At 41.3% G+C, this 25891-nt stretch overlaps 1 protein-coding gene across 2 annotated transcripts in view; it reads left to right on the top strand.

Moving 5' to 3' along the window:
• The window catches only part of ADGRB1 (adhesion G protein-coupled receptor B1), a 218621-nt gene that overhangs the window by 155230 nt on the left and 37500 nt on the right, over positions 1 to 25891 (top strand). For both annotated transcript variants that reach the window (XM_088149282.1, XM_088149283.1), the window contains exons 18-22: positions 10032 to 10135; positions 11225 to 11327; positions 18086 to 18236; positions 22662 to 22731; positions 24340 to 24406. In XM_088149282.1, the coding sequence (XP_088005408.1) occupies positions 10032 to 10135; positions 11225 to 11327; positions 18086 to 18236; positions 22662 to 22731; positions 24340 to 24406 (495 nt within the window). The remainder of the gene's footprint in view (positions 1 to 10031; positions 10136 to 11224; positions 11328 to 18085; positions 18237 to 22661; positions 22732 to 24339; positions 24407 to 25891) is intronic.

Raw genomic sequence — 25891 nt, 5'->3', positions numbered from 1 at the left:
TCTTCGTTGGGCAGCCGCTACGCTACTTATTTTCTCTTCCTTTAATTCTGAACCTATGTGAAAAAAAATCTATTTTTGTTGTTGCTTTCACCTTATCCTTATGAGCCATCATTCTGAGCATTAGCTTTTCTGACACCAGCTCTGCAATTCCAGGCTATCTATCCTTTTATTTGATTACATGGCATTCCTTCCATCTCCTTGATGTGTCTTTTTGTTCTACGCTGATCTGTTTTCAAGTCTTTTGGGCAATCTTGCTGGCTTTTTCTGCAATCTTCCATTTTTTTCCCATTAGAACGGCTTGCAATTGTGCTTTCAATATCTTTTTTTTTTTTGGAACATGCAGTCATCTTCAGCTTTTTTCCCCCATTAGCTTCTCATGCCAAGGAATCCTATTTAATATTGCTCTAAGTTTCCAATAAATCACCTTTTTTTCATTCCAAGATATGTGATCAACTATGCTCAGCTTTAGTATCCCCCAAATCAATAACTTCAGCTCCTGTTCTAGTGTCTCCCTCGGGTCTCCCTTGTTTGAGTTTGCTAAATCTTTGTGCTCTCTTACGCGTAGTGTAGCTACTGATGCTTTCATCAAGCTCTCCTACAAGTCTGTGCTTTCTATAAATAAATACCGGGTTGTTGTCAAACTGTTTTTTGTTGATTTTTGTTTTCGTTTTGCTGCCTTATATTCCTGTTGCAGTCTTTGCTTACTCAGTAGGGAGCAATCATTCAATTATCCACAATGTCCAATCAGCAGGTCTCAGGACAATTCCTCTGCAATCAGTACCTATTCAAGAGATGACCTATTCACTCCACATGACTGAGCACAGCATCCCTCCAAACATGCACCTTCTCTGGTTGTTCTCTTCTCTTCCTTGTCTCATCCTCCTGGGAAACTCCTGTTTGTTCTCCCTCTTTGCTCATTCAGTGCGTGTTCATCCATAATATCCATATGTTCCTCATACATCTGTTCCTGTGTAGATGTCTGTGTTTTTGTTTTTTTTTAAAATTCTGTAGGGGAAAAAAAAAACACGTGCATTTCCGTTTGTATTTTAAGATCAAGATTCCCACGGCACATTCATTTTCTCTCAACATAAGATCAACGTCTAATTTTCTCTTTATTTCCCAGGTGCTATTTAGGAAGAACATTGTGAATGAGATTATGTTCTTATTTTTAGATAAATAAAGCAAACCATTACCCATTCCTCTTAAGGGCACTAGATTCCTTTTGTTTAAACAACAGGGGGCATGTTGGAGGGTGGGGAAAGGACAAGAACTTTGCACACACAAACACAGAGAGAGAGAGACAGTTCCTGTCTAAATTAAGTGATGTCTATCCTTACAGTGCTTCTCAAGTCAACACTTTGTGCTTCTTTGATACTTCTTTGTGGCCCCTGAGTTCTTTATACATTTTTGTGAGACTGGAAAGGGTGGCACAGTGAGGCACAGTTGACAGGACTGGGTCATAGATGTGGATGAAATCAGGATGTTCCCCCCACCCCCATTTTGGTCATAACTCTTGGTGTTCCTTGGTCTTTTTCTAAATAAAGCTGTGTAAGCCTGGGTTAAGGCTCATATGAGAATGTTTGTAACTTTTCTGCCTTAGACTAGCAGAACTCTGCATTGCTGGTTTTCAGGAGTCGTGTGGGCTGGAAGGGGTTGCAAAAGAAATTTTGCATTTTCAGGAAATTCAGATGATGACTGTGGTTGTCCCTTCCTGGCTTAACCAGAATAGACCTAGCATCCTGTTTCCAGCCATGGTCAGGCAGGTACATGGGAACACTCATAGTTATGTGTTAGGCTGGCTCAGAAGTTAACCAGTGAGAACTTCAACTGACATTCTGGGCTGCTATCTTCTCAAGAAGAGCACCAATGCATCTTCTTGGTTCCTCCAAGAAGCCAAAGATCCTTGTTTTGATTGCCTAAAATGTCCCGACCAGGAATGAAAAGCTGTACACATTTCCTGATGAAATTAACCCTACCTCAAAAGCTGCTATTGGCCTCATGGGGAGGGGGGGGCATAGTTGCATTCTCCAGAAACACTAACATCACTTTAAAAACCACATCGTTCTGTTTAGGCAATAATGTAAATTTTCCTTCTCCCTCCCTGTCACCCCTTCCTCCCTTCCCCTTCCCCTTCCCTCCCTTCTTAGCATGTTGCACGTACCTCATTGCTTCATTTATGGTTCCATGCATTGTAGGAACTGAGAATATGGGTTGGCCCAGCCAGCAGACACATCCTGCAGATCAGCCTCCTTATACAGACTTCCCTCTGGAAGAGCCGTCTCCTTTGCCTGCCTCGATATTTACTTGAGAGAGCAAGATTTTTTTTTTTTAAATTAAAATGGTGTGATGTTGCCTACCAGAATGTGTGGAACAGTTTCCCAGGTCACCGTTGGCCCCTCTTCCCAAGGAAATTGCTTAATGGACAGCGGGCAGGGAGTGCTTAATTGTTAATGAATAGGGGTGCATTAAGATGGCTCTTAGGCTGGGTTTTATTTACTATAATTAAGCGGAATGGTCTGTGGACAGGCAAAATCACGCAGTAAGGGGACATTTAAGATCTCCAATCTTTTAGTGAGTGGCAACACCATTACACATGATGTGATCTCCAGTTTTCAGGCAAATGCAAGCGGGGGAGGATGGAAAGAAAGATGATTAGAATAAAGCTACAACTGCATTCCAGGTCTTTTTCATTTGAAATGGAAAGCAGTGCATCATTACCGTATTATTATTTATACATTTATACCTTCGGGATACATGGCTTACCATCTAAAAGAGGCATTTGGAAGTCTCTTCTGCATCGCTTGATTGCTGTACACCATCCAGGATCTTGGGAGTGAGCAGTACAGACATCTTTATAATAAGCAAATCAATAAATAAATGCAATGTAGGCAGAAAGAGGGAATTGGTGTAATTCCCCCAACCTAGTTTTGCTGTCTGAACTGTATTTCCAACACATCTGGAGGACACCCAGCTGGGGGGGGATGGGGGGATAGAAGAAGGCATAGCTGTTGAAGAGGACAGATTTTTTTTTTTACAGTTTTGCCTCTGGGGTACATGACATGATCCTGTCACATATTTAAGGATCTGTAGCCTGGAGGTGCTAAAAATATTGTGTGTGCATGTTGGAAGGATGAGTTTAGCATGGCTCTTCCTGAGCAGGGTCAGTAAATTATTAGGTGCACCTATTAGAAGACAAGGACTATTTCCAAACACATTTGCTGATCTTGGCTTTTATTTAGTTCCCTTGCTTTGTTTTGCACAGAACGCTAGGTCCCTGCCCCCAAAAACTTACAGACAGAGGGATATACTAGATGCAAATCACCCCACCAAAACAAACAAACAAATGAACAACTTTCAGATTAAAATAATTGAAACTTTCTCCAGCTCCCTTTTTTAAAGGCGAAAAAAATCACACCTCCCACTTGACTGATGTGGAGTTGGCTGAGTTGCTAGGAACATAGTTGCTCTTGGTACCTCTTTTGCTAATCAATTCTGTGTCAAAATGCAAATTGAACAAGATTGTTAGGTTATATAGTTTTTCCTCACTGCAATTTAATCCTCACAACAATCCCGCAGAGTGGCGAGGCCCAGGGATACCGATGGACAGACTAGGATAGATTTTGGATCCGCTAAAGATTTTGAATCCGCTAAGTTTTCGTACTGATTTTTTAAATAAAAGACCCTGTAGGAAAGTCACGCCATCACAGCCAAGAAGGCATGGGGGTTGTCTTTACTTTGTAGAATCGGCAAAGGGGTTGCAGGGGGTCAAACCCCGGATTGCTTGCACTTCTGTGTCGCAGCCCCTGCCCTCTGGAATGGGGTTACCCCAGAGATCTGCATAAGGCACTGAAAATCTGGCGGTTCTCCCAGGCCTTGCTCAGGTTTTCTCCAGTATGATTTTGTTCTGTTCTGCACGGTCTTTGTGCTTGTATATCACCCATTTCTTTTTTATTGTTGGGGCCTGTGATGATAGAAAGTGCCCAGAGACTGATGGATCAGGCATTCTTTAAACTTTGCAAATAAATAAATAAAACAGTACCAGGCTCTTTAAAGCATAAAGATGCCTTTCTCAGAGTTTGGTGGGACAGAAGACTATCTTGGCCACCTCATTCCATTGAAGAAGTCAATGCAACTTCCATCTGCTCCCAACATGGATTTTCTCTAGGGAAGGATGAACCCTTGGCAAACTTTCTTCCTGCTAGCATTGGTCTAATCCAGTGTTTCTCAACCTTGGCAACTTTAAGATGGTGGACTTCAACTCCCAGAATTCCCCAGCCAGGCATGGGAGTTGAAGTCCACCCATCTTAAAGCTCCAAGGTTGAGAAACAATCTGTGATGGCTTTTTCAGATCCCTTCCTGGTGATCTTCATGACTCACTGGGAACATTCAAGCATCTCTACTTCTTTAGTTTAGTACTCATCCCAGTATATAAAAGCTGCAATTGCTTAAGGAAGATGAGCATGGCTGCTCTGGAAATGTCACATCTACTTTCACTGTTAGTATTGCACAAGGAACTGAAAGGATGTGACATGCAAATTTCTGAGTTCTACATGAAGCGAGTCAAGCATGTAGGATCCAAGATCAGAAGGAACCACAGGGCTCAGTCAGGAGATCATTTTGCCTTGCCTTATCCCTCCCTCTCTTCCTGCAAGGTACAGATGGAAGGGAATATTTTTGAAGGATGTCCTGAAGGACATGAGGGTTGAGTTCCAACGGAGATAGCCTACTGATTAGGGATGGAGGGAAGAAAAGAGGACCACCAGAAAAGAAAAGAAAGGACCATGCATATGCAAAGGAAGAGGAAAAAAGAAGAATATATTTTCTTCTCCCAAGTAGATGATTCTGAATTTCCTAGTCACAGCAGGCATTATTTCCACGTTAGTGGACTGCAGAGATTGAAAATTCTCCCTTCCCCATTTTCTCCATGGGAAGAAGAATGACCTAGCAGTGTCCCTCTTGGACAGTGGCATTTAGTATCTATCCTGGCAGAAGTTATGCCCAGAGTTAGAGGAGTGATGGAGATTTAAGGCACACAAGAGTGGTATCTCTATTCTGCAGAGAGAGGATCACATTTTCTTCCTCAGTTCAAACCTGTACAAATGTATCAACCCATAGATGCTCCAGACAGAAACACATCCAGACAAGCAGCGTAAAGGCCAGTTAGACCAACTTCAGTGTCAGCCAGGTCTGGAGCATAATTTACAACTGCTAAGATGCCCATATTCAGGCAAAGACTGTTTGCACTGGGCACAGCTGGCTTGAACCACTTTCAGAAGGGATGGATGGATGGATGGATGGATGGATGGATGGATGGATGGATGGATGGATAGATAATTTCTTAGATTCTTGTTTTTCCAACCCTCAATTCATTTTATCCTATTTTGGCATCCAATTTGCATTTTTTTTTAAAAAAAAGCCTGCATGAAAAAAGTCATATGACTTTTTTGTGATGTAGTTTTGCATACATTTCTAATACAAGCATTCTGAAACAGTTTATAGTTTTTGTGGGTGCTTTCTAAGGAATACATCTAATTATATATGTAGTTTCTGAGTTGCAAACTACCACAGAAGTTGGAAATTTGCCAGCACTGGCCCATAACTGTATTCCAGTTCATTCATAAGTTCAGGGAATTTGAACTGAGTCAGTCTGTGTTTCAGTGTAAGCAACCCTTTTTATTTTACCTTTTCTTGAGCTTTCATATAGCATTCATTCATTCATTCATTCATTCATTCATTCATTCATTTCCATGTACTTCTCAGCTGCCAGTTTGTGAAGTTGCCATTTGACAGAAATAGTGACTCCAGACATCCTTCCTTTCTTGCAATTATGAAAGCCATCCTGGGAAAACCTGGTTTTGAAGGATGCATTTTAAACATGTAAATAAATATACAACATTACTCTATGCCTGGATGTTCACACGTTTCTTAATTTATGCATTTCTGCGTATACTTCCAATCTGCACATTTTTAAGCAATATTTCTTCACATATTTTTATATGTCATTTTCCCCAATATGCATGCTTTGTGCATACTTTCCTCTGACACACACGGTTTTATATAGTGTTCGGATAATGGATAGGAGAATACAAAATAAATCAATCCTTGTTAAAGTAGGAATGGAATGAATTCCTCTCCATTCTTCAAGAGTTCCAGGTTTAACATTCAGCTGTGAATTCTGGCAGCACAGCCTTATTTCTCTCACTCGCTAAAAACCTTGTCACTTTGGAGATTGTTTCACTTCCTTCCTGTTTCAAGGAAAATTGCAGAATTCTTCCACTGCTCTCTGGCAGCATTTCCAGGCTGGAAAACTGGAGACACCAATCTCATTTCCTCTCAATCACCTAAACCTAAACTGTAGCTCTGAACCTCACATCATAACCCTGCTTTAGAGTCATTTGTTTAAGCTGATTGTGAAATTTGGGATGTTTTTGCTTGGTTAAGTTTAACATTTTTCTGGTCAGGAAGGCATGAAGAATGGTTTTGCTACAAGGATGTGTGGCTGTTTGGAACTATGACCAGGGTATCTTCTGTATGTTTGAATTGAGTCTTTCATGTGATGGACAGCTTCTGTTTGAGACATAGGGAGAAAGAAGGAATTGAGTTATCAAAAGTTTTGATTGTTCACCTGCATGCAGTTTTCTTTCCTTGCTGTAATAAAAAATGAGAAGTAACTTAGTGTGAGATAAATGGATATACAAATTAAGTGAGTTCTGCTGGATCTAGCCACTCATCCACCTAATTCAGTGCTCTTCATCCTAAAACTTACAAACAGAACATGAGGGTGAAAGCCCAACTCTGCTAGTATTGGCTTTTAAAGCATAGCATCTTATTTTTTTGAGGTTGAGATGTACAACTTCAGTGCCATTAGCAATTGAAGGCCTTCTCATCCTGGACTTTGGAATCAGTCTAAACAGGTTGGTTGCAGAATCTGTTATCAAGATTTAAAATAATATCATTCTTCTTGGATAAGAGACTCTTCCCCCATCCCCCACAGGAAATTGTAGGGCTGTAGGCTAGTCTGGGAATTTTAAAATGGGAAACCATATATGTGTACTTGAGAAGAAACTAGCATGGACGCATCCATGAAACTAGCAGGAGTCAAGCTTGATTTAAAAGGGCTTTTTGCTCAGGGGGTAGCACCAAGCCAAGCCAAGTCTCGAGAAAAGGTTAGACTGGAAGAAAGTGGGCCAGGATTTGGATCAGAGATCTTGGGGAAAAAAAAATTCTGGAAGAAGGCAGTGGCAAACCATGTTTGTATTATTGCAAGAGAACTACATGGAACTGCCCATGAAGATGTTAAAAGTTCTGCGGGACTTCAGGAAGATTTTACTTTTACTTTCCAATATGAAAAACATTTTGGAGAGCAACATTAGACAAGGGGTCAAGCAAGTCAAGATGAAGGCCACAACCACGTGATCAAAGACCCACCTCTTTTAGGTGTGGCAGGTGTAAAAACAGGCAGGGCTTCGATCATGTGGTGATAGATACTATTTTGACTTTTTTTTTAACCTCCCCCTTCCTCTCTGCCCCCAAGCTCTCTAGATGTCATCAGCAGAGATTTTTAGTCTGAATTTGCATTCAATGTGTTTGTTGTTATTCAGAGCAAGAATCATCAGCAGGAGAGCAGGAAACATATTAAAGATTATTAAACAAGGTAATAAGGGAAAACGTAGGCAAGGAGAGCTTAGTAGCTAGAATGCCAAACTGATACCGGTAGAAACTTGAAGTCACATTTGCTTTAGTGTCCATTCACACCTCTGTACTCTATACTATCAGATATAGATGTCTTTACTAATAATCTAATCTAACCATAGATTAAGACAATAATAGATTAAGATAATAATAAATATAGATACTAATACTCAAGAACTTCTACACTTTTCCACTGACAAAAACCTTATCTGGCTTGCTTGTACTTATTATAGCCATGAGATGGTTCAGAGATGTATATTACTTTATTACTTTATTTATTTATTTATTTATTTATTTATTTATTCATTCATTCATTCATTCATTCATTCATTCATTCATTCATTCATCAAATTTGTCTCCACCCATCTTGTTGAAATGACTCTGGGTGGTTTACAAATATATATTTATATATCAAATTACTTAACCTTCATCCATTCATTTGGGCTTCAGCCACAGCCCACCTGCCTTCCCATGCTATAGATCTGGGCTGTCCTGTGGTGCCCCCAGGGATACTGCAGGACAGTGGAAAACTTGGTAATGGGAGGGAGACCCATCCTTCTCCACTTTGCAAGATACTTTGCATAAGTCCCTGCCACAAGAAATTAATGTGTTTTAGTGCTCCAAGAATGAGGCAGAAATAAGGAAACTTCTCTCTCGTGAAAAGAAAATTTGGGGGAGTTTAAGAAGCAGATTTTAGATAGAATCACATGGCAATATTGAAATGCAATCCACCAGTCTGTGAGTTGACAAAAAAATGTCGCCCTGACTGGGAGACTTATTCTCACCAGCTCGGCTGGTGAGTGTTGCAGTTTTAATGTGAGACAAGTTAAGGAAAACAACTGATAGATGCTTCATTTCGTCTGCAAGTAGTGGTAGTGCTCGGACAGCCACCCAATGATTCTGTCTAAATGTGATGAGGCCGGGGCAGAAGGGGAGGTCTGACAGGTGATTAGATCCATGGGTTTAGCCATCTGTCAAAACCTGGTGCAGACCCAGCTGGACAGCATCTCCAGATTTGCAAGGGAGCTCCCACCCACCCTGAAGGTCAAACGATAGGCCTGCACCTGATTCATGGCTTAGCAGAGGGGGCTGCTAAAACAGGGGGAGTGGGCAGAGTTATCTATCCAACAGGCCACTGCTCCCACAAATTGAAGATCTGATGGGTACAAAGTGGTATCTCTCAGATTCTTCTGCCATCCCTCACAGGTCGGGCAGCAGAAGTGAACTCACTTCACCACAGGGGCCCCACCAGCACATCAGATATTTTTAAGGCTACTTTTCAATGGGGGTTTAACATTATTCTGAAAGAATGTTAGTCCTGTGTTCTGACTATCTTTGAATGTGGGTATAGTTCTCAGAAGAGTGTTGGATCCATGTTTAAACATAACTCAACAAACAGCTGAATGTGGGGAGTGGTTGCTCAGTGCAAGGGAACAGTTCCTTCCCACTTCCCTTCCCAACCACCACCCCTCCAGGTCTGACAACTATTCTTTTAGCTAATTTAAGAAGTGGGGAGGCAATACTCTACCTGCCAGGTCTCCAGATCCCATGCAGCTGATCCTGGAAATCACGAAGTGCTGCAGATCCATCCAAAATGGATTAATTCTTTCCTTTGACTGAGTTGGGTCCATTGCTGTGAAATGTTCGAAGATCTTTGACAGAACAAAAGCCACAGAAAATGAGAGACTTGTAAGGGCTAAATTCGAAGTGGGTGAGGTCTACCTGTGAGAGCTTGCAAGGAGCTGGGAAAGAAACCAGAGGAGATCTACTCAGAAACAATCAACGGATGGGCAAAGAGTTTCATAGTGGTTTATCTTACCAATGGCAGCTCAGCCGTGATTGCAGCCAGTCCAGGAAGAAGAGATTCAAAACATTCAAAGAGATTCCACCTTCATGAACTTGCTAATAAATCATGGTTTCTATCATGGTTTCCAAGGTTCTGTATGTTGCTCCAAATTTTTGCCTTCAAGTGCCTTATTGAAATCTGTGTGATTCATGCATCCTTGACTGCACTTTGTTATAAGGGATTTGACATTAATCTTGGAAGCATAAGGATTTTTAAAATATGTAACATTCTCTTAACACATAGACACCTTCGGCTGAAGAAGTTTTACTTACACTTATATAGCCACAAATAATCTCCTGCTGAACAGTGTTTTCCCTCACCCAGAAGAAAATAAATCAGCCCCCAGGAAGATTCAGGGTAATCATCCCCAGCAGCAAAAGTATGGTATCCAAATTAGGAGAAAAAAATCAAATCATTTGAATAGTTCCTATAAAACTCTGTCAGCAAAGCTCTGCTCTCAAGCATCTCTGTGTTTCTGTTTTTTCTTTTTCAGAATACGGAAAAAGTACTTGTCCCTTCGGTCACGTTAATCGTTGGCTGTGGGGTGTCTTCCTTGACTCTTCTTCTCTTGATAATCATTTATATCTCAGTTTGGAGGTAAGTTTTGTATTTCACGGCATAACATGTCTCATCTTCTTTTTCTCTTTGAAAAAGGTGTGTGAGGCCTCCTGAAAAGAAGGCAGATGTAGCAGTAGCTATTAATCCAAGCCAGAAAGCCACAGATCCTCAGCTTGGTCAACACCAAGTGGCTGTCCTTCAGCCTAACTGGGCCTTGGGGCTACCAGCTGCCAAACCCTAGCAGTGAAGAATAAATGGAGATAAAGAAATGAAAAGTAATGTAGGAGTTTCCAGCTTCACATCAAGCAGCTCATTGTGGTCTCCACATTTAGCCACCTAGAAAACATGAACTTCTTATTTATTTATTTATTTATTTATTTATTTATTTATTTATTTATGTGTTGGTTGTTTGCATGCTGGCTGGGGAATTCTGGGAGTCGAAGTCCACATATCTAAAAGTTGCTGAGGTTGAGAAACACTATTCTAGATTATACAATTCCACTGAGAAAGAACTGTTTGGAGAAGTTGATTGTGCTTCTCTCATTGTTTTAGGAGAGCTTAGAAATATTCTATAACTTAGCCATGTCCTGTGTTGTTATAGTATGTCATGGCATTTAACTATTGTCAGATATGTTGAACTCAACAGGTTTTGGTGAAAACTGAATCTCTACCTCTTAATTTAAAAATACCAATATTGTTTGCACCTATGATACAAAGGCAGACTGTATTTTCCTTTGTAAGAAAAGTAATATTTTTCCTAGTTAGCCTGACTAAAAACTTAAGAGTAACCTAAGTATGGAACAACGATGCATGACAATAGTGCCATGTTCCAGGTGGATCCAGTTTTTTTTTTCATTAGATTTCTATCTCATTTTCCTCCAGAAGGTCACAGTAGCATTCATAGCACTTCCTCCCCCAATTTTATCCTCACAACAATCCTGTGAGTTAAGCTAAACCGAGATATGAGATTGTTTTTGTCTCAAAGTCTGCCAGTGAAATTCCACAGCTAAGGCTGGATTCCCGAGCCTCGTCTAGTGCCCTAACCACTACACCACACTGCCTGTCGTATTGAAAGTTGAAGTCTGACAAGCTTTCTTCTCCTTCTGCTTGCTTGTTCCCTTTCTGCAGGTATATCCGCTCTGAACGTTCAGTCATCCTGATCAATTTCTGCCTCTCCATTGTATCTTCTAATGCTCTCATCCTGATTGGACAAACTCAGACTCGGAACAAGGTAACCCTGCCCCTGCTCCCATCTGCACAGAGGAATTAAAACCTACATGGCCGACTCTTTTACTTTTCTTCTGCTAATTTTGTGGTCCAAAACTAGGACAAACGGGAAGACATACATCATCCATCTCTGTCTGAGAATGCGGGAAGCATCCGTAGAGCTTTGCATCCCTCCGTGTCTCCATCTTTACATGCATGCAGGCATGCATTCATACAAAGGCATCATGCAAGATGCTTTTTAGTCGTTCCTTGGAATCTGCTGCCCTGAAACACAAGGCAAGAACAGAACTGGTTTGTGAGGCTGGGTGATTTTGATCTCTCCAATTCCTAAGGACAGATGGACCCAAATGGAGCCACGGGGAGAATATCCCACTTAATGAATGATCTGGTCTTCTGTAGAGCCTTTTTTTTTTTCTTCCTCTCCCAACCCTGGGGCCAATTGATGACCCTGAATAAACTTCAATCCATATACATTAAGCAGGGGGAAATGATGGAATTGGCAGAGACTATGGATTCATGTGGTCTTTTCAAGCATTTTAGATAAATTTGTGAAGGAGAGGACAGGTCTGTCGACCACTACTTGCATAATTGCTAAATGGAAGATCCATGTTAGATCAGTCTACCTCTGAATGCTAGTTTCTGGAGACAAATAAGAGATAAAATCCCCCATCCCTTGCTTGAGAACTTCCCATAGATATCTCCCCAACTCTGTTCAAATCAGAATATTGGATTATGTGAACTGGATTTGATCATACAAGGTTATCTTTTAAGACTTTATGAGCAGGAGGTCAAATGATCTTTGCAGTCCTGGAGTTGATGGTGAATCTTGACCATTGAGTACCAGAATGCTAGTGCTGGGAATGACCTTGGAGGTCATCAGTCCTTTGCTTATGTGAAAAACTCTGCAGCAAACCCAGCAAATAGATTTCTGGCTTTTGCTTAAATAAATCAATTAAATGAGAACCCACCACCATGTGAGGTACTCCATAGCCACAAAGCATTCACTGTTAGAAAGTTTCTCTTCATAGTTTTGCTGAAATCTTCTTGAATTTCCCATCCATTGCTTCTCCTATTTTCTGGAGAAAGTGTGCTTCCTCTAATGCACAAGAGACTTTCACCTATATGAGCACAATCACCAGGTCTCAAACTTTTTAGTGGCAGGATATGCACAAATGCTGGTCTTCATAAGGTCCTCCAGGTCATTAAGGTCTTTCTTTAGTGTGGTCCTCAGAATTGGGCACAGTATTCTATATGCAAGCTGATTTGGACATATCACTTCCTTTTACAAAACATAAGTTTGCATTTCATTTTTAGCAACTAAATCCCACTGCTTGGTTCATTACCGTTCACATCTCTGCCACCAAACCAGATTTTTCCTGTTCTATTATATTTGAATAATAGGTCTATCCATCTTAGTATCACCACCACCAAAATAGATAATTCATGCAGGAATTTTCTAATTAAGTCAACATCTATGACATGCCTTTTTATCAGCATCTACGAGTTAAAGATAATGATATAGTAAATTTTCCATTGTTGTTTCTCATCTTTTAGATTTTGGAATCCTTAGACCATACCATTTTGCTTCTGCATCAGAGGCAAATATACTGTATATAAACTGGAGTGCATTTCTTTAAAATGCTCCTATTTAAAAAATGTTCTTTCTGACATACACTTTTTTTTTTTTTTACTAATACTCATTTATGTTTTTTTACTAATACTTTTTTTATTTTTAGTAACACTCATAATTTTGATAATACATGCATTTTGGATGTTTTTTAAAGGATTTGAATATATAAGATGTAATGTATTTATTTATTTATACATCACATTTATATAGCCACCCATCTCACAAAGCAACTCTGTATGCTCCAAAACTGCCCTATCTGTGTACCCCATGATGTTTGGGGTGTGTGGTTACAGTTCTCCAGAGGACAGAAAGCCTGGACAATCCCATGGAGGACTGTAACAAATTCAATTGCCACTTGGAAAAGGGTGTAATAAAGCTGGAAAAACTGCAGTTGAGGGAACCAAATCTCAGCTTCAGGTAATATCAGTAGGAGAGTGTTATGGCTTCATTCATTCATTTAATTTATAGGCTGCCCAACTCCCAAATGATTTTGGGTGGCATATGTATAGGCATATACACACACACACACATGCATACATGCATACATACATACATATAAAGGATACAACTGACCAGAAGAGGAAAGTATTCAAAACAAGACCAAACCAAAGCAAAACAAAATGACACAAAGCGAGGCAGAAGGATAATAGGGACTCCACAATCACCATGTCTCCAAGGCCTAGAAGAACAACCACGTCTTCGATAGTTTCCTGAACAATATAAGGGTGGGAGCCACATCTCTGGGGGGAGATCATTCCGGAGTGCATGAATTCAACAGAGTAGGCACATTTCCTGGGTCCCATGAGATGACATTCTTTAACAGATGTGTCCCAGAGCCACCCACTCTGCTGGATCGTGCTGGATCGGTAGAGATGACCGCAGATGGGTGTCCCCTCAGATAGATGGCCCTAAGCCTTGATGAGCTTTAAAGGTGACAACCAGCATCTGGAATTGCACCCAGAAGCCAGTTAGTAACCACTGCCTGTGCCACCATATTCTGGATGAGCTATAGCTTCCAAGGGGTCTTCGAGGGCAGCCCCAAGTAGCCCCCTCACTAAGAGAAGCTGACACCACAGCATGGACCCAAGCACAGGTCACCTTCCGGTCTTTCAAGGGGAGGGGAGCATGTACTGCTTGCGAGCAGCTTAGAGGCATCTGGTTGACTACTGTAACGCTGGACTAGGATGGGTCTTGGCTTGATCAGCAGGGCTGGTCTTATATTGTTATGAACTTAGTCTTATATTGCTATCATTACATCTTTTTCCCCTGATTTTATTCCTCAGTGTGGAGAGGTCAGGGACAGGCTGCACGTTCCCCTCATTTTATTTGGGCAAATACATGGACAAGTCTCTTCTCACAATGGTTTTTGTGGCATCTAAGCCAGTGATAGTAGCAGATGTTACCGTATTCTACATTTAGAAAGAGCTGGGGAGTGAATCTAGCAACTGGATCAGTGTTCCCCAACATGAGAGCCATCCAGATGTGCAGACTTCAACTCCCAGAATGACTCAGCCCCATTGCCCTTGCTGAAAATTGTAGGAAGAGAAGCCCACACACCCAGAAGTCAGCAAGGCTGATGTAAAGACTGATTTCAGTTGTCCTAGATTTTTAGAGTGTTCTTACAATGTTTTTATTCTCATCTCTGTTTATAATAAAGAACTTTATAGGAAAAGAATGATCAATGGTTAAAAGAATTAGAAAGCAGTAGATGGTTCAGGATCAGGCCAGAGTTCGCAAAGCCGAAACTTCACTGAAGCCTTGACTTTGAAGGGCAGAGCCCAGTTCCGACATATCTGTATCAATGTTTTCCCCTACAATACTTTGCTTTAAGCTGCTACTTCCCTTTCACTCTATAGGAATCTAAACTACGTAGTGTTTTTAACCCTTTGTTCAACCTTCTGGTAAAGAAACCAAATAAAGAATGGGTAGATTGAAGGACTGGAGGCATGATTCATCTCTTCTCAGCTTTTGACAAGAAGTTGTTTAGAAGGGCTATAGCAGTGTTTCTCAACCTTGGCAACCTGAAGATGTGTGGACTTCAATGCCCAGAATTCCCCAGCCAGCCGTGCTGGCTGGGGAATTCTGGGAGTTGAAGTCCACACATCTTCAGGTTGCCAAGGTTGAGAAACACTGGGCTAGAAAGTCCTCACCAACATCACCAACTCTAATGGTCACAATCCCATATAATAGGAAGCCCAAGTCTGTGTTAAGTGACAGAAGAGGAAGTACTGAGGAACTCTGTGCAATAGTAGAGATGCCTTACCATTTCAATGAAGGCTGATGTTGTTTTCCACCATTCCAGATGGCCTAAACTGAATCTTAGGGGCAAAAAAAACCCCTAAGAGTAATAGCAGTGGAACAGTGGAGCCAGTGATGGAGGGAGATGTTAGGTTCCGTTTTGCTGAGACCTTTCAAGCAGGATCTGGACAGCCATCTGCTGAGGAGGTTTTAAATTAGATTCCTGCCTGGAACAGGAGATTAGACTCAGAGGGGTCAGTGCTCCCTTCCAGGTCCAGAAGATGATATCTCCCAAGGAACCATGTCCCAGTAGTAAAATACACGTTTAGCAGAAAGTTCCAATTCTAATATGTAGAATCTCCAAATAAAAATGGATTTCAGCTTGAGATCTAAAGGACTATTAGCACTCAAACCAAATCAAGCTGAGCAAAATGGGTAGCCAAACTGGCTATACATTTTATTTTCCTCTGCTGTGAAAGAGAAGATCAGGCTTGGAAGGAGCACATCCTTTTGGCCCATGCCCCAGTCCTCCTGTGGTTGTTCCCATCTCCTCCCACACTATTCCATCCTTCTATGCTCTGAGTGCAACCACCACGTTTAGAGTCTATGTGCCACTTCTGACTCATATTTCTCCTCTAACAATCAGCAATGAAGCAATCGCGTTGCGGAGGGTTTGGGGAATAGTGGAGACGAATTCAAAAGATTTTTTGATGCTTGACTTCCATTTATTTCCTTACAAATAATCTTGGGGGTGAGGAAGGAAAGGAAGAAGGAGAGTTATGAAAAGTCCTTTCGAGCTTGTCCTATGTTTGCATCTCAATAAGATTCCTATTTGTTATTAAACATTTATGCGTGATGCTAGATCTTTTAAAAAAAAACAGATTTCTATTTGTCCATATCTGGATATCTTCTCCACTTTTCCCCCACTCTACTCACACACAGCTGCTTTCCTTTCTCCTGTGTACGGTGCTGAATGACATCCATCCTTGTATTTTCAAGTTCCTTTGAAGATGAAAGGACCATATAAAAACAGACATATTTTTGTTGTCAATCACAAGAAACCAGGGGAAAAGGTTCCCCCCTACCCACTCTCAGCTGCTAAATCATGCTTGGTCAAGCATTGTTGCCTGCTTGAAAGGACAGGGAAAAAAGGCTTCACTTCTAAAGGCAGGAAGAAAAGCAATGAGATGGGTTAGGGAATCTCATGAAATATAATTGTGGATAGAGCTCTTTTGTCCCAGCTGTTTATTCTTGAGACTTAGGAAATGTAAACAGCTTAAAAGTGACAAAATCTGGATTCTCCACTGTTCCATAGCTCATTTGTTGATGAAATTGCTTTCATTTAGCTTGATGGGTGTGGATTTCCTCCTGTTGTGCCTCCCAGAATTCCAAAGTCTCATACATTCTCTGAAGCAGAAAGTAGAAGAGAAGTCTTCCCCTTCTGCATATAGGGAGGCTATCGGAGACTACCAGAGAATCCCAAAATTATTGGCTAGACAGAGAAAAAATCCTAGAAGAAGGCAGTGGTAAACCACTTCTGTATTCTTGCCATGAAAAAAACATGAATATGCTCAGGAAGTCTTCAGGAATCAACTCAGCTCTAATTTTATTCATGTTCTGCATCGCTAATTTTCTACGTAACCAGTTTCTTGTGCAATCTGACATATCTAGGGGCATAGAGGAAAAGGAGGAAGCTGGGAGGAGGTTTCAAATCTTTTGGGTTCTCCCAAGCAATATGAACAACTTGTGCCACTTAAGAGTCAAGATAGGAAAAAATTGCTCCTCATTATCGGTATATTCAGTTTGCACAGTTTCACTCATGAGCGAACGAGAGAGAGAGCAGCTGCTTGAAACAATTTTAACATTTCAGTTTTGCAATCTCCTTTAGATCTGATGTCAAATGTTCCTATAATGTGGCACCTACAAATGTATTTATATATAATGTTAATGCTATGGCATATGGGTTCATATTGTACTCCATTACTGCAAAGCCCTTTGTGATGGAATGGAATTATGAAGGCCAGGCTCAGGGGGAAAAACATGTTCTTCCATCTCCTGAGGAGCGTGGGAGATACAAGAGGATGAGGCTGGCACCTCCCTGAGGAATTCACAATGTTGTGGCTGGCATTACCAGGGAACTGGGGTTTCAGTCTGGGAAGATTCTTGCTAGAGGTTGTAGCTAATAAACATAGCTGGACTGAATTAGCATTGTCTCTTGGAGTTCCTTGGGCTAGGCCTGACATCAATCTTCCCAGACTGAAACCCCAGCTCCCTGGTAATGCCAGCCACAACACTGTGAATTCCTCAGGGAGGTGCCAGTCTCATCCTCTTCTATCTCCCACGCTCCTCAGGAGAGGTAAGAAAATGTTTTTCTCCCTGAGCCTGGCCTTCATAATTCCATTCCATCACACCCTTACAGCTTTTGCTGGGAAAGATGACCATTTCTGGGGCCAAATACATTGTCATCCTTGAATCTCCAAAAATCACATGAGTGTGGTGGTCATTGAAAACAAACAGACCCTTGTCTCAAACACAGTGCTCCCAGGGAATATAGATATTTGCTACCCAGAGAGTTCTCCACACACACACACACACACACAAACCTCATAGTTTTTGATGTCTAAAGAAATTTATATCTTCTGTATCATTGTACCTGATGAGTCCAAGACTCAGAATTAAAGAATTGTTCCCTGAATTCTTCTGTATAACTAGAAGCCTTCTACTTTGGCCTTCCAGTTGTAACTTACAGAAGTTTACCATTATCCTGCAAGACTGGGACTGAGGTTCAGATTGTGGCTGAACTTACGTCTGTGCTGTCTACTTCCTCTGGTCCTTCTCTTTGTCTCTTGCTCCTCTTTCGGCTGACCTCCATCCTTTTTGCTCTCCTTCTCCAGGTGATTTGTACCTTGGTTGCAGCTTTCCTCCACTTTTTCTTCCTCTCCTCCTTCTGCTGGGTGCTGACAGAAGCTTGGCAATCATACATGGCCGTGACAGGCAGGCTACGAAACCGGATCATCCGTAAACGTTTCCTGTGTCTCGGATGGGGTGAGGATCCCTCGCTCAAACTGTTGTGAAAGTTACTGTATATGCTAGTGATAGGGCCTACATACCAAACATGAATTGAAATGTTTAGGGTTGGCTTTGGACCTTGCAGAATGGAGTCTCTCCAGTCAAAATCTCAAGAAGCAGAAATTTTACATTGCAGTTTTAAAGAGGTTAATCCCATATTTGCCATATTGTGGCAATGGTTCTTTAGATTCCTGGGCAGAAATCTTTCCTAGCATCTTGTAGCAAATACCCATGTGGGACTTCTTTCTTAAAAACCTAAGAAACCAGACAGAGTGAAAATAAACAGCCCAGGGATAGGTGAATCAATAATTTAACTAAAAAAAAAGTGGATGTTCCTTGTAGACATTTTGAAAATATTGGATATGGATATGTTTAGCCTTGAGAAGAAATTGCTAGTTGGGATACAGCAGCAACCCTTAACTACATGAATAGATGTCACAGTTATGGTCTCTTTAGAGAAGGGCGAACATGGCTAGAAATTCAATTCCAAGAACAGTAACCACAGAATAGATAATTGGCGTTACTGAGCAGACCATAATGGCACCATGGAATGTCTATCCAGACAGATTTCAGGTCCTGCATTTTCTTCTGAGCTGTGCCTTCTCAGAAAAGGAGACTTGAACTTCCCCTTATCTCTAGCCCCTATATTGTTTATGGGTGTTTTCATTATCTGCCTTCCCACTCTTTCATTCAGATATGTCATTGAGAACTGTGGATTTGGGCATCTTAGGGGAGGTGGTCAGTGTGGGAAGGATGATCTTGAGGGAGACTCTGTTAACGGTAGCTTGAAGCCCAATGCCATCTTTTTAGATATGACGGGGTGAGTTGAGGTGGAATGTTGTGACAGAAAAGGGGAAATATGGCTGAAAATGTAGGCCAAAGGAAACTGGCAATTTGGTCCTGTTCTACTTTTCTGGACCTGTTTCAATCCTGGATCAGAGGGCTGGTGACTATCATCTCACATTGGTGCTGGTAAATTCCAGGTCCACCTGCAATGAAACAGTGGTCATCCACAACCTTAGGGTGGCTGAATTGGTAGACCTGTTACTGAGACTTGGCTGGGCAGGAGTGGTGATAGAACCTTCTCAGAAATCAGCACTCCAAGGTTACATATCCTGGACCATCCTTGGCATCACAAAGGAAAGTGTAGTGGTGGTGAACTTCTGATATAATTTTTATGTAAGTAGGGACGGCTCTGAAGCTGATGGAACATGAATAACTGTTTGTTAGATTGGGCTGTAGGGATAGGATGAGTACCATCTGCCCCACGGTCCAGCAGGATCCCTTCCTGAGCTGTTGAGCTGCAAAAGCCTTCTTGTAAATGAGGTCATCTAAAAAATGTCTGGGACATTTATGGCTTAGCATATTTGGAGGAGCCCAGCAATATTTTTAACATGTAAGTACCAGCCCATCTGTTTGGAGACAGCTTGTTACGTGCATGTTATCCAGACCACTGGAGATAGTTAACCATCTCAAGACTAGTTTTCCTTCCCTTTATTCCCACTGTCTTTGGTTTCTGGAAGTCTCTTAAGACTTGGTATGTTCCCAGGCCTGGGGTAGGGCACCTGTGCAGCCCCTGTTGAGTTTTCTGCATGTTGGAGTGTGTTGTTTGGGTCCGGGCAGTCGTATGGTTTTTAGTTGTGTTTTTAATATATGTATTGGACTCATTGTATGTGGCCCAGAGTCTTCTTGGAGTTGGGTGGCCTTAACAAATCCAATAAATATAAATAAATAAAAGGTTTTGTTATAGAAAAATAACAACACTTACTGAAATAACATTTATGATACCTACTTATTTGTAATTAATCTTATTTGTACTTATGACCTTATCACCATACCTATAACTATTTTCTTATGTGTCTATGTGTCTACTTCACTATAGTTACTATGACTTTTCATAAACTCCTTTCCCCCCTTCCCCTTTACAAGCAGTCCTGCCCTTGGATGTTCTCTGAGCTGTGGACTGTGGAGCAAATTCCTTAGCGGGAGCTGTAACTCTCTCGTAGCCAACTCCCTTCAGTTTGTCTGGCTTTGTGGCTGACTGAGTTTTCACAGTTTCAGCAGAGAGGGGTTGCCGCCATTCTGCACTGCTGCTGGGACTTCAGTGTCTCATATTCTTTCAAGGCTTTGGCCGGGAGGGGAAAAATTTGTTATCAGTTGTCAGTTGTTGGGGCTTCTGAAGAAGCTGGTGTAGCTACTAGGCTCCACTGCTCTTCTCTACTTTTGGCAAGTTGTGCATCTGAATTCTGGGTCTGCTTTTCCTGGGCATCCGCTGTGTGTGTGCCAAGCTGACCATGACCTGACGTTTCCTCATCTCCCATCTGCAACACCCATGCAATCTATATATATTCAGTCTATCTCCACCCCAAAGGGCTGAAAGGTTTGTCTCGGGAGCGTAGGCTGACGTTTCATAGGAAGTTCATGGTTTCCTACTGATGATTCCAAAATCCCTTATACAAAACCTCTTCTACAGCTAAATTTAAAAGCTGGTTGCAATTCTGGGTCCACTTTCCTGGGAACAAGCTCTTTTTGACTCCAATGGATTACACAATGTGTACATACTGTATGTTTAGGAACTAAATGGAAATTTAGATATTCCAAGGCCAAGACCGATCACGGAAAACAAGCTCAGATACTAGTGCCAATATGAGGAAAAAATGTCCATGTTTCCACTGCTGGATTCCTGGACTTCTAACCCATATCCTCCTCATGGCTCAAACCCTCACTAACAGTATTATTCCTCAAATGTTGTTCATCCAATTATGTTACTCTATAAAACATTATCATGGTTCCATTTCAACAAAAGGGCCATGGATCCAGTTGGCCAAAATTCTCTTAAGTTATTCAGGGGTTAACCCTCCCAAGTGGCTTCTAAATCCCCCCAAATATCTCTGGGTATGAGTATTAAAAAACTTAAAGTAGTCCACAACTTGTGAGTGTTCAGCATTTTTGGATAAGATCCCTGGAGATCTTGGACAAACCTCTCAAGATTCTATGAGGGTTCCTCATTCTCCTGTGAGACCTTATGAGATTTTGATGTTCTGCCACGAAATCTCAGGGATGAATTATTGTTTTATATGAGATTTGATAGACTTGTGAGGTTTCAAACAATTTTTATCGACATGAACAGAGATGGGATTTGGCACCTGAAAGGGAACATAAGGCTAATTCTCTCCTGGATGTATTAAATGATGGTGGAAATTGTGTTGTTGTTGATTATTATGGTTTTAGGAGAAACTTTTTAAAAAATGGGTAATCCATTTTCACTTGCATTGTGAAGTGGTGCAATCACAACTGATTTCCACACTCCACTTGGTCTAACACATAACACAGCCAAGTCAAGGTTTTCTCTCTGGAGCGCCTCATTGTTTACTGTTGCCTGGTTTTATTGAATGAAAGGATTTTAATTTATTTGCTCTTAGTCTTACCTCATGTAATCCTAGTTTAATTGTCATTTAATAGCCTTGAAAGCTTGACAAGGAAGGCAGCTGTCAGATTCATCAGGGTAGTTAATATGCTTCCAGCCAAGAAGAAGGATGCCTTTATTTAAGTCTCATTGAATGATGTGCTGATCAAGAACTGGGCTGTGGGTGGAGAGAAATTAAAGAGATCAGGCAAGAAAAGTAGCGATGCTAGGACTGAAATATAACTCTCAGAACCCAGTCCTAAATAAGACTGGGCTAATCTACTGGTTTTCATTTTGCTACTTTTTTTTTTCTTTTTCATTTTGGCATCATTAGCAGATAGCAGCACCAACAAACTCTGGCTGATACTGAAAAGCTAAGCAAGGTTGAACCTGGCTAGTCCTTAGATGGGAGACCTAATCCCAGAGCCATGGGTCTGATTGGGAAGTTTTTGAAAAAAAGTGCTGGAAGAAGATGATGCCAAACCACTTCCATGCTGCAACTAAGAAAACTCCATGTCCGTGTCCCACAGCATCCTCAGGGTGATCAAAAAAGGCAAGAGCTGGTTCAAACATGTCTCAGGCCCTTTTTTCACTCCCTACCCTCTATGGATGCCTTGAATTATCCCAAAGCTCACTTCTCTAGGAATTGACAAATTATTTGCCACCAGAATCCTAGTGGGAAGCATTGTCCTTCTTTTTTCATTTAAGGAAGCTTTTCCAATTGGGCACAAATCTATCCTCGAGGTCCAGCATGTTTATAATTCACGGAATGTCCAGACACTGTGAATCAGCACTACGTTGGCTGAGAATCTTGCAAATCGTAATCACAGCGTAACTAGAAGGGGAGAAATGGATTTAGAAGAGGAGGTGGAGAAGGGAGAGACTCTTGTTCTCAAGGAAAACTGTTCTCTGATTTAACAAATCTGGTGTTAAATCAGCAATTTGTTGTTGTTGTTTTGATTGTGTCTGATTATGTTTTAACTGATTCTCTTTAGGTCTGCCTGCCCTGGTGGTTGCTATCTCTGTGGGATTCACTAAAGCCAAGGGTTATGGCACCGGGAACTAGTGAGTAAGCAATTCCTCCTTTCCCTTTCTTTCCAGTGTCAGCAGTAATTCAGATTTGATGCCAGGTAGCTTTGCCCGTAGGTGTCATTGAAGGATAAACACTGAATTTGCAAAGCTTCCTGAATCCCATTCTTTTCTGCAACTCTGGAATTGATAATGCTCAGCACAGAAAAGAGGTGTGCATTGCTACAGCAAGTCCTTGCCTTCAGATGAATATCTTAGCCAAAGAAAAGTTTGGTTCACTTCCCTGTCTTAAAAATTCTAAATGATGGTCCCGTGAGACTTCTCTTGATTGAGCAAGCTCTCCAAGACAGATATTGATTGGCAAATTTGCAAAGTTTCTCCTTTTCTTAAGGTTGACCGATTAAGCTTAAAAACCAAAACCAAACACACACAGAGATGTGGGAGAAAACCCAAAGCTGGGCAGAAACACGATGGAAAAAATGGGGCTTCTTTGGAGTGATGGACTTTCTCTGCACCAGCGGGGGGGGGGGGGGGGGAGTGGGGGATTTATTTTCTTTATCTCACTTCTTCTGCATGTGAGAAGAGATCAGTTGACAATCTGAGATTTGACTGGCTCCCAAATAAATCCTTGACTTTGAAAGGAAAAAAAAAAATCCATTCACTCAAAAATGAACCAAACTAATTGGTAATTCTTGGAGACAATGGCTTCCAAATGCAAGCTGCAAATTGTTTGCCTGGGCGAATTAGCATGTTTTCAGTTTCTTTCTGAAGAAAAGCAGCAAGTGTTGATGGAACAAAATTTGAATCTGTTTGCATACCTTGAAAATATGCAAATATATGCCAATGTACAAGCTATATGGTGCTCCTCAATTGAAACCCGTACATTCACAAATTAACTGCATTCTTGCTTTAGGTATGGCCTGCAAAATTAGAAAGAAGCATGAGTGTCCACAGGGAGGTCAAGATAGTCAGTATGGCAGTCACAGCTGTGGGACTGATGCTTATAAAAGAGGTGGGGTTTCAACTGTGTCATTATGGACAACATTTTGACTTTTTTCACATCTCCCGCTTCTTGACGACATTCTTGAGAAGTAACCAGGTTCATTAGCTTGACATTTATTACCAGCCAAGACTGAAATTAAGAGAAAAATTCCTTTCCATTCTTTTATCCTCATAATGCAGCCCAGTGAAACGCACGCATCCACATTTGAACCCTGCTTTGTTGTCTTAGCCTCAGCTGCTGAATAGCATAATACATCCTCGCCTTGTTCTTTTTAGTACAAGGTCTGGAGCAACATTCCAACAATCTGTATGCTCCTTCCAATCCAATGACAATTGAAATGAGACCAAACATAGCTTTCTCAAAGCTGGCATCTTCCAGATGGGTTGGGAGCACAATTCCCAGAACGACAAGTTGGCATGGCCATTTAAAGAAAAATCAGCCAAAAATACACATTCTAATGAATCACTTATCAGTCCAGCTAGATAGTACCTTAGATTAATTCTGCCTTGCTTTACAATTTTAATTGATACCATTTCTTATTCTCTAGCCAGTCTTCTCCACGTTCCATCTTGGGAACTGCTCATGAGTTCTAATATTTTTCTTTGCATATTCTAAATTCTCCTTTCTTCTTCCTTGCCTAGCTGTTGGCTATCTTTGGAAGGAGGTCTACTCTATGCCTTCGTGGGACCGGCAGCTGCTGTGGTTTTGGTATATGACCCCCCCCCCCCTTCTGAATATTTTCCCTCTCCTATCTGTGCCTTCCTCATGCCTGCAGAAGCGTAGAAACCCATGCTATAAGAACTTTGCCTTACCCTCAAGATGAAATAAGCCCCAGTGGAATGCAGAAGTACTTAAACTAGGGTCATTTTTAAAATGCTGGATTAATTAAGAACGGGAATGCCATACTCATGGGTAAATTTGAAGAAAGGCTTCCCTTTGTTTTTAAGTGGGGTGGGTTAAGAACATCTGAATTCACACAGCAGTAATGAAACCTTTTTTGAGGTTGGAGATGTGGGAGTTGATGAAGTATAGTATTGTCCATAGATACTCACAAATAAAAATGTGGCCCTCATCATCATAGGTATTGATGAGGGACACATTTTTATTTATGGGTATCTATGGACAAATTTAGAACAGCATGACTGATGCATAAATGCTTTGGGGTGATCGAGGGACTTGACATTACACTGATCCTTCCTCTCCCAGCAAATGAATTGTACCATATCTCAAGCTTGATGCCAAGGACCAGGAAGGGGGCATTTAAAAAAAAAAAAAAGATGGTTTGAAGGAGCCATTGACATCACTGAGTCCAACCTTGACTTTCAGGAATCCAAATTTAAGTATCCAAGACTAAAAAGAGTCAGAGTGGTTAGTCTTGGAATGGGAGACCACCAAAGAATTCCAAGGCTACAGGCTAGACTGGGAAATCAAAACAACATCCCAGAAGAAGACAATAAATAGCAAAACAGTTCTACATTGATTCCAAGAAAACCACAGGGACGTGTTCCTAAAGTTCCCAGGAGCCCAGCTGTGCTCCTGTAGCAACTCCGGGTGGACAAAACTCACTTCCTGAGACCCTGATCTCCCACTATGGGGAAGGGGTGGCAGATGGGGAAATCTGAAGGGGACTTCCCCTAGGCATATGCACCATGCATCTCATCATTTTACAGGCAGTTCTTTTAACAGAACACACACACACACACACACATTTGTCCCTTGCAGCTTTCCCTGGGTCCGTGTTTCTCAACCTTGGCAACTTTAAGATATGTGGACTTCAACTCCCAGCATTCCCCAGCCAGCATGGACTGGCTGGGGAATGCTGGGAGTTAAAGTCCACATATCTTAAAGTTGCCAAGGTTGAGAAACACGGCCCTAGAGTATGAGATCTTTCAATACAAATCTCATTAATGTATCTTTTTCATACATCCCCCTTGCATACCTTTGGGGTATGTATGTGAATTTCCCAAATTCATGCTTTTTAAATTCACTTTTCTGGAGGCAAGTTTTTTTTTAAATGTGCTATCCCGTCATTATTTTCTAAGTACGCAGTAGGCTTTTGATTATTGCAACGTGCAATCTTTATTTTTACCTGCAAGCATACATTGCCATGCAAATTATGACTAGGTATAGCCAGCAGACTTCTGTACATTTTTCATAGAACTGGTTACTAAATTAGCCTGTTTTCTGGGCTTT

The sequence above is a fragment of the Python bivittatus genome, unplaced genomic scaffold (genome assembly GCF_059951505.1).
Source record: "Python bivittatus isolate LINGU-HERP-01145 unplaced genomic scaffold, Pbiv_v1 ctg000590_np1212, whole genome shotgun sequence".
Classification (NCBI taxonomy): Eukaryota; Metazoa; Chordata; class Lepidosauria; order Squamata; family Pythonidae; genus Python; species Python bivittatus.
This window is presented reverse-complemented; position numbering and strand designations above follow the sequence as displayed.